Below are 9,066 nucleotides of genomic sequence, written 5' to 3'. Positions count from 1 at the left end.
TTCTTTCATTGGTTTAGCATGGAGCGTATTGAGAATTAGTGAGGCCGTTCGGGCCGGTAAATTGTTCATTTGGTCCGGCGCGGGTTTGGTAATTCCGCTCGGTTACGCCGGATCTGAGTCGGTGATAGCGACTCGATTCGGACAAAGTCTGCCGAGGGTGTGGCTTCCCGGTAGTTGGACGTCGTGGGTACTTAGGTAAATTTTGGTTGGACAAGTGGACCCTACCTCACGCCGTCGAAATATTGTCGACCACGATTTTCTCAGTGACCCGTTGGCTCCGGAGTTATCCGGGGTGACGACCTATAAATTCCGGGTGTTCGGTGGAGCTGACTCTACTGCTCCACCTAGCGGTCGTGCTCGTCACCGAAACTCAGCCCCACAACAGTGTGTGTGTGTGTGTGTGTGTGTGTGTGTGTGTGTGTGTGTGTGTGTGTGTGTGTGTGTGTGTGTGTGTGTGTGTGTGTGTGTGTGTGTGTGTGTGTGTGTGTGTGTGTGTGACTCGTTGGTTGTTATCTCCATTTGCAGGTTTAATGAGATGGAATGAAGTCCACCCAGGACTCAAAGTATTTACCTCCACCTCGGTGAGGGATCAGGGTTCATGGACCAAACTGTTAAACTTTGTTGGTTGTAACATATTGTGACGTCACGTCCTTTTCCGGACTCTGTCACATGGCTGGCGTTCTGAGTGCTTTTCGCTGTGCCATGATTTCCAGTTAATAAACTGTTGTTTGGATGCTCGCCTTGTATCTCTGAATCTCTCAATTTGCGATGTCTCTGGTCTCATAAAGATCTTGCAGTGGCAACGAGGAGCAGGATTGTTTGTTCGAGCTCACATACAGACAGCATTGTGTTTCATTTTCGCAATAGTAGTTGCTGACATCGGGATTTTGAGTGAAATCAATCCGAGTTCAGATGACTGGGTTGACTTTTGCAAGAGACTGGATGAATATTTTGTCCCGAGTGGAATAGATGGCCTTGACGATGCACCTCAAGGGTATGCCATTCTGCTGAGTGTGTGCAGGTCTCAGACCTAGTTTGATGAAAAATCTCCCATCACCTGCAAAACACCACGACGAGTCATACACTGCACTGGTTGAGTTGGGACAGAGACACGACAAACCCAAGCCAGGGAAAATCGTGGTGAGGTACAAGTTTTATACACACCAAAGAAGAAAGGGACAATTGGCAAGTGGGTTTGTAGCCGGTCTCACACGTCTGGTCGAACACTGCGAGTTTGGTGCAAGTATAGACGAGATGCTGAGAGACTTATTCATGATTGGAATTAACAGCGATTCCACATTGCGTAAACTGTTCTCAGAGAGGGATCTAGACCTCAAGAAGGTTTCCAACATTGTCACTGCACGTATGGCTCATTCCGTGTCATTTCAGCCAGGGGTTGCGGTGACCCCTCAGATTTTTCTGAAAAAAATTCTCAAAGGTACCTTAACATATATTAGGAAGGTTTGCCAAGTTATTGCTCAAACTTTCAAGTAGTGTCCGAGATATGGCCCTACAAACACCCGAGGGGTGTTGCAGTTCTGGCAGTCGCGAGTTGCAGATTTGTACCTGAAGCATTTTTGGAGGACTCTAAATTCCAGAGTTTTACAAACAGAGTTCTAAAAATTCACACAAATGGTGCCTATTAGTGAGGCTTTCAGATTCTGATGTCAAAAATGTTCTGCTTAAAATACTTTTTAAATAAGTACTCTCAAAAGTAGTGATTTGTAACATGCAGTCAAAAAAATTTGAGATTTCAAATTGCTGCCAACAGTCAGTTTATTCATCATGAAGAATTTTGTTGCCTGATTTACATAATCTAGTGACTGGATCATTTACACAAGAAAACTGAAACCTTATGGAGCAAAATCTTGGATGCAATAGGTGTCTGAACTTTTCTCCAGACTCAATGACACTGAAATTTACCCCAAGTGTTCACCATGTTGACAGTTACACAGCTCTTTTAAATTTTTGTCACTTAAAGACATACATAGGCAAACTGTGCTAGAAAATTCAAGAGTTGTTCTCAATCCCTTCTACTTTTAAACGATTTCTAAAAAGGCCCACTATTTAAAAATAACATGTTCGATGAAAGATATAGAATAAAAGCAATAGGTGTGCTTTTGAAGTGGAAGCCATGCCAAACATTCATAAGTTGGAACCACAATGATCAAATTGTTGTGTTTTTTTTTTGGACAGAACAAGTATGTGGTTACTTTAATTTGGCTCACATTTTTAAAAAAAGGATATTTTAGTTTAAGGCTGCCGCCAATCTCAACTCCAAATTAAGACATATAATGTGATCATAATAATCACCATTATAAATATTCATTTGCATATCTAATTGTTTATATACTTCGTGTACATTGTACGAAAGTCTACATCCATTTGTAAATGTCGGTACAATATCCGATTCAACTTTTTTTTTTCATAATTTCATATCAAATTGTTTGGACAAATGTACTTGGATCCATTGTACAAAGTGAACAGTGATTAGTTTTATAATTGCCAGGATATAATGAAATGTAACAATGAGCATTGGCAGTTAATACAGGGCTGTGTATTAGGTTAAAGCCTAAATAAGATAGAGTTGTGCTTCATGCCTAACTTTGGAAATGATTTTGGTACACTTCTTTAAGCTTTACTAAACTGATTTATATATTGTTAGATTCCACTTAAGTCATACTTCCTTACAATGTCTTTATTTTTTCTATATGTTTGTTAGTAAAAAAATTATTTTTAAAAAGTAGCTTTTGGGACTGCAGAATCATTAGAAATTGATGCATTTTTAAAAAAAAATTTCGTTTAAAAATAGAAGGGATTGAGAACTCTTGATTTTTCTACCACAGTTTGCCTATGTATGTTTCTTTAAGTGACAAATTTAAAAGAGCTGTGTAACTGTCAACATGGTGAACACGGGGTAAAACCGGGGTAAATTTCAGTGTCATTGAGTCTGGAGCAAAGTTCAGACACCTATAGCACCCAAGATCTTGCTCCAAAAGGTTTCAGTGTTCTTGTGTAAATGATCCAGTCACTAGATTATGTAAATCAGGCAACAAAATTCTTCATGATGAATAAACTGACTGTTGGCAGCAATTTGAAAACTCATATTTTTTTGACTGCATGTTTCAAATCACTACTTTTGAGAGTACTTATCATAAAAAGTATTTTAAGTAGAACATTCTGGATGTCAGATTCTGAAAGCCTCACTAATAGAAACCATTTGTGTGAATTTTCAGAACTCTGTTTGTAAAACTGGAATTTAGAGCCCTCCAAAAATGCTTCAGATACAAATCTGCAACTCACGACTGCCAGAATTGAAACATCCCTAGGGTGTTTGTAGGGCCATATCTCAGACACTACTTGGAATTTTGAGCTATAACTTTGCAAACCTTCCTCATATATGTTAAGGCAGCTTTGAGAATTTTTTTTCAGGAAAATCTAAGGGGGTCACCGCAGAATTTCATTTTTTTGGCTGATTTGACACGGAATGACTCGTATGCAAACTGATGAGAGTCTACGTGTCATCACAAGGTCAACACCGGATGTTCACAGAGTTGGAACCTACAAAGAGAAGTGTCGTATTTCTCCACCGACATCTTTGCCACACCACCAGCGTTGGAATACCAAGTCCAGTAATGAACTTGTGGCCATTGAAACCATGAACCAGCCACTCTAAGTCCATGACTTCTTGAAAGTCAACAAATTCAGTACGATTCTGGTTCACAGTTCCAGACCCATGGGGACCAACACACATCTCATAACCATTCCTATCAGTTCCAGTCAATGCATTGAAATCCCCCAAGACTAGAAGAGTATCTCGCCTGGGGCACTGATCAACCACAGACTCGAGCTTGGCATAGAATGCGTCCTTCATGTTGAGATCACTCACCTCAGTCGGAGCATATACAGAGACCAGGGAAATAACACCGAAGGAGTTATGAATCGTTGGTCTCATCATACGCTCGGTGACCGATGTCACCGAAACTCAAAAGGGAGTCGGTGAGGGCAGTTAAGGGACACCCTACGAGCCTGGAAAAGTTAGCCAATCAGTGCCCACTTTTATTCAACCATAAAATAACATTGCATGGATTTATACTTTTATTTCTTTTTACAAGTCGCTCACATTAAAACTACCCACTTAGTGCTTTACTTTGACATTATTGGTGTTACAAATACGTTAAATATTTCACATTCTACAGGAAACCTCATCGGTTCATTTCCTTAGAAAGAAGGGCACCTTTGCAATTGCCAATGAGGATCAACGAAGGAATTCTTAATGTCCATGGAACAATGAAGTGGTGGATAATGGGCACCATTCAAGGACAAGTGAAAGGTGCATTCTTATTCTAAGCCTGATTCATACCGAAGGTTTCACTTCATGCAAAGGAATTCACATTGTAACAGCAGGTTCTCCTTCGGACAGACACAGGCAGATAGCTGGTCCTTGTCAATTACTGTACTTCATTCATGGTTCTCATAATCTCTGTCTAAATAGAAGGTGAAAACTTTAAAAAAAAAAAAAAAAAAATTTTACAATCCTTGGAAGAGCCATTCGTCTATCAAGAAATGACACTTTCTCCTGCCTCATCTCCTTTCCCCATTCCCATTGTGCTCACTACACAAGTGTGCCGGCCTTGGGGTCCACCACTCCACTCCAAGCCATGTGATGCACGTCTGGTGGAGAAGTCAAGGCCGTGGGACATTCCTCCCCAGGACTTGTGCTGCGAGCAGGGTGGAAGGAGAGGAAAGGGAAGCTTGTTTTTGACTTTATTTCCAAGGAATTTCACCCAAGCCATGCGGTCCACCCTCCCTCCCCAAATCATGTGAAACACCCCTCAACAGAAGTGAAACAAAAAGATTTCAACATTTCCACTGACTTATCTTGAGATAACATTTTGGCAAAAAAATAAAATAAATAAATTGTACATTCAACTGTATTAACGGGCAAAGTTGTCCAGGTTATAAACTTCTTGGCAATACTAAGTCAGGGTTTGGAAAGTGATTGCAAAACAGAACGGTGGCATTGCAAGGCAAATGGTTATTGTCACTTTCTGAAGAAATGCTGCTCATTAGTAATCGTTTCATTGTATGACCCTTTGCAGCATCTCATTACCTCCGCCACGGAAGGTGGATGGGGGTTATGTTTTCACCCCTGTCTGTTTTATTGTCTGAGCAGGATATCTCAAAGTTGTGGACGGATTCAGACGAAATTTGGTGTACAGGTTGGGTGTGTGACATGGACGAATTGATTAGATTTTGATGAAGATCCGGATACGAGAATATAAGCGATTCTTCACCGTTTAGAGATAGGGCAAAAAACTATACATAGCACAATCTCAAAGGATGTGGACTGATTTGGATGAAACGTTGTGGACAGGTTTGTATGTGTGACAAGGAAGAATTGATTCGATTTTGTTGATTGATACGAGAATTTTTTTTTTATTGATAAAGTGATTCTTCACTATTGAGAGATGCAGCCAAAAATGATATACAGCACGATATCTCAAAAAAAAATTGGACGAGTTATGACATAACGAGGTGGATAAGTTAGTCAGGTGACGAGAACAAGCCGATTTAGATTTTGATGAAGGTCCGGATCCAGATGCGGCCTATCAGTGGGAAATAAAACTTAAACTATTCAGCCGAGTGGAGGTATGCGCTCTACCGAGTGCCGTTCTAGTTAACAAATGTCGTAAAATGCAGGAGGAAGTGAATTATAAGAAGTGAAGTCATCGTTGCTCATTCTTAATTTGTTACAGCTCCGGTATTTTGCTGAATCATGACTGATCGCCAGCCAGCGCACCGCTGGCCTTTGTCTTTCGGGCAACAAGGGGCCCTCTTGATCGTGCTCGATATTTATATTAAGAATCTGAACTGTTAAAGACCCAAGCCATGTGGTCCCCTCTTTGCATGGTGTATTGGCTGTGTCCCCTCTTTTGTACATCTCGGCCCCGTCTTCATGTATACGGAGATCGTTTTTGTGTATTAAAAAATATCCGAACTGATTTCGCCTATAAGATGAACAATAATAAATTGTCATCAATTTGGTCTTATGGGTGATTGTGGAGGCAAACCTTTTTGCCAGAAGAAAGGAGCTCGGGTCCATAGTCTCGTAATCGTCCAAAGAATGCATGACAATAGGCCGGCGCCGGTTTGAGGCCTGTAGATCTGTGTGGGAAGTCAGAAGAAGACAGGTTACAATTGACGAGGTAGGGACAAATAACCTACTGTCTGATACAGTTCTGGAACTTCTGGGAGAACATAGTAATCGAGTTAGTGAAGTGTTGAATGAATGTTTAGTGCTAAGAGCCAAATTCATAATTCATCCTCTTACCATTGTTATGGAGGGGAAAACATCTGGGGGCCGCCTGGGTCTGAGGTCCAGTGTAGAAGCACGATGATGCGTCCAAAGATAACAGTCCATCTTCCGATTGTTGCGGTTTCCCCGACTGCTGCTTCTCAAACCACTGGCGCAGTTTGACCATTACGAGACCTTGCTCTTGGGTTGCCATGTCCACAGACTCTGACCTGTACCTTTCTCGTTGAGTCAATGATTCCTTTTTCAGCTCAAAATTTGGAGACCATAAATTCCGAGTGTTTTGGTAGAAAGGCAGAACTGTCACCTTTTTCTGAGATGTCCCATCATTGTTCACGTCAAAATTGGTATCCCATTTGTCCCCAAATTGTTGAAATGTGATTGGCCGACGAGGTGACTGTACAATGTGTTTCATCATACCACCTTTAGGATTCTGGTCAGAACATTCAAATCCGCAAGGTACAACATTAGTCTGTTTGCCGGCACAATCAACTTTCACATTGCTGCCAGTCAGGTCGGGCTCACTGCCTGAATGTACGGCCCCCAGCCGAGGTGGCATGGAGTCAACAGAATCAAAGTCAAAGTTGTGCCATTGTCGGTGCCTTGGAAATCGCCTGGGAGTCAAAGTATAGGCCGGATGTTGTGGTTTAGTTAACGTTGACTGCACCTCACTCCGGTGACTATCACTGCTGTAGCCGGAACTTCGGTGGCCTGGCTTCTCGTTCCCACCGTTGCTCCCGAGCACTTCAGGCAGCCACCAATCCATGCTTGAATGACTGCTCGTCGTAGAGCAACTGTCAGGACAAACAGAGCTTCTACCACTCTCACTACCTGATAAGTCAGAATATGTGGGATGACTTGTCCCATCAGTCCCATGTGATGCACATTGGCTACTTGGGCCGACCACTCTGCCGGATTCCTTCAGAGCGAAGTTCGAAAAGGTCCAGACATCACTACCTGAGTTATTCAGCAGCAAATAAGCTTGTGAAGGTGCCGCACACGTGGGCACGAAGGGGTAGCGATTGGACTGGGAATCCCGCAAGCTGGAAAATGACAACACAATAACACTAGATTGCATAGGTATGTTAAAACCCCCCAATAAAGTGAGGTAAAATTCCAAAGCAAAACCACAAATCAGAAAATGTGTACTGACCCTGTTTGATCCAGACTTCCCTGGTAACCGCTTTTTAACAAACCCACAACTGGCTCTAGCTCAAGTTGTTCACACAACAATGTTAGGAATGCTATCAACCTACTCACAATGATGTACAGCCCACTAACAAGGACAAACTATTGTATAAATGTCATGCACAGGTTCTCAAAAGGTAGCTCAGAATGAAATGAAAGAAATGAGAGCTTTGGGTAATGGATCATACCTGCATTTTGAGGTGTGGTTTTCTCGTTGCTTATTTTTCCGACTAAGGGACAGCAAAGTAAAGTTGGTATGAAGATCGCTGTGACACTCCTTTTCACGTGGTGCAGAACGGCCATTCTGCTCGTCCGTGACTTTGGGAAACCCAGTGGGTGTGGAAAAACCTTCCATGGAGGAAGGGTTATCTACAAGGAAGAGTGACAATGGGTTTGGCTGCTTGATGGAAAATGAGTATGAGGGCAGTGTCTATAGGTCGTCAAAGATTTGGAAAACAATTATATTACTGCGACTTGCCTTACAAGAATTCCGAATCTGAAGGTGTACTGACTAGGTGTTGAAAAGTGTTGCATGGAAGTGACCGAGTGGAGAGAAGGGTGGTTGTACCTAGCAGGGAACCAGTACTGCGGTGGGTGAGAGACTGTTTTCCCATCTGATGTTCCAGTTTCCTCAGGTGCTTGTACGCTTCTTCAAGGTCATCCTCTCGTTGGCGACGAATATTTTTTGTGAGTCCAGGTTCAGATGCTAAGCGTTGAGTTGCTCGTACAATCTGTCGGGCGAGCAGTAGCTCCTGCATTTGCCCCTGCCTGCTGTCATCCACCATCTGGAGAGACAAAGGGTGACAACTAGACAAAGCGCTAGTGAGAGCAGGAGCTGGGAGGAGCAGTTGTGGAGGAGCCTTTCTACCAAACCATTCTACTCTCTCCTCCTCACCCACCCCTCCACCCTCCCCCAAGAGTCAAAAAACTAATAGATTGGATTAGTGTTGGCTTAATGTACAACACACATGATGGATTAATGGCCTCCTCCTGTGTTAACATGATGGATATAACAACTTTGAAAAACAACAAAAACTAGAATGGCACTCGTGAGAGCACATACCTCCACCAGGCTGAACAGTTTACTTTTTGTATCCCACTGATGAGCTGGATCTGGACCTCAACTAAAATCTAATCCGCTTGTTCCTATCATCTACCCTTGAAGCACTGAATGAGGAGTCGGAGCTGCTGGGATTACGGGTTTCCTGGGTCAAAACTAATATCCAGGCTTTCCATGACATCTTTCTGCTATCCTGTCTGTACCTGTTTGTGGTGAGGATGTTGAGGTCAAGGAGAGATTCACTTACCTTGCCAGTGATATTCATGTCTCTGCTGGCTGTGAGCCAGAGGTCAACACACGTCTGGGTCAGGCCTGGGGAGTCGTGGATTCACTGGACCATGGGATGTGGCACTGCCGGTACCTGTGCAGGAGGACGAAAGTCCGAGTTCACTTCCTCGGTGCTTCCAGTCTTGCTCTACGGATGTAAGACTTGGACTCTGACCAGGGATCTGAGATGGGGACTTGATTCTTTTGGTACCAGGTCTCTTCGGAGAATCCTTGG

At 42.9% G+C, this 9,066-nt stretch overlaps 1 protein-coding gene across 4 annotated transcripts in view; it reads right to left on the bottom strand.

Annotated features, from left to right (window-relative positions):
* Nucleotides 1-4,034: 4,034 nt before the first annotated feature.
* Nucleotides 4,035-9,066, bottom strand: part of LOC147014047 (uncharacterized) — a 52,257-nt gene continuing 47,225 nt past the window's right edge. For all 4 annotated transcript variants that reach the window (XM_085851634.1, XM_085851635.1, XM_085851636.1 and 1 more), the window contains 5 exons: nt 8,073-8,289; nt 7,693-7,873; nt 6,335-7,359; nt 6,075-6,168; nt 4,035-4,721 (listed from right to left, as the gene is read on the bottom strand). In XM_085851634.1, the coding sequence (XP_085707760.1) occupies nt 4,616-4,721; nt 6,075-6,168; nt 6,335-7,359; nt 7,693-7,873; nt 8,073-8,289 (1,623 nt within the window). In that variant the 3' untranslated portion in view covers nt 4,035-4,615. The remainder of the gene's footprint in view (nt 4,722-6,074; nt 6,169-6,334; nt 7,360-7,692; nt 7,874-8,072; nt 8,290-9,066) is intronic.

The sequence above is a fragment of the Eptatretus burgeri genome, chromosome 13 (genome assembly GCF_056783735.1).
Source record: "Eptatretus burgeri isolate ZD-2024b chromosome 13, Ebu_testis_v1, whole genome shotgun sequence".
NCBI lineage: Eukaryota > Metazoa > Chordata > Myxini > Myxiniformes > Myxinidae > Eptatretus > Eptatretus burgeri.
The sequence above is the reverse complement of the archived record's forward strand: the minus strand, read 5'-3'. Positions and strand labels throughout refer to the sequence as shown.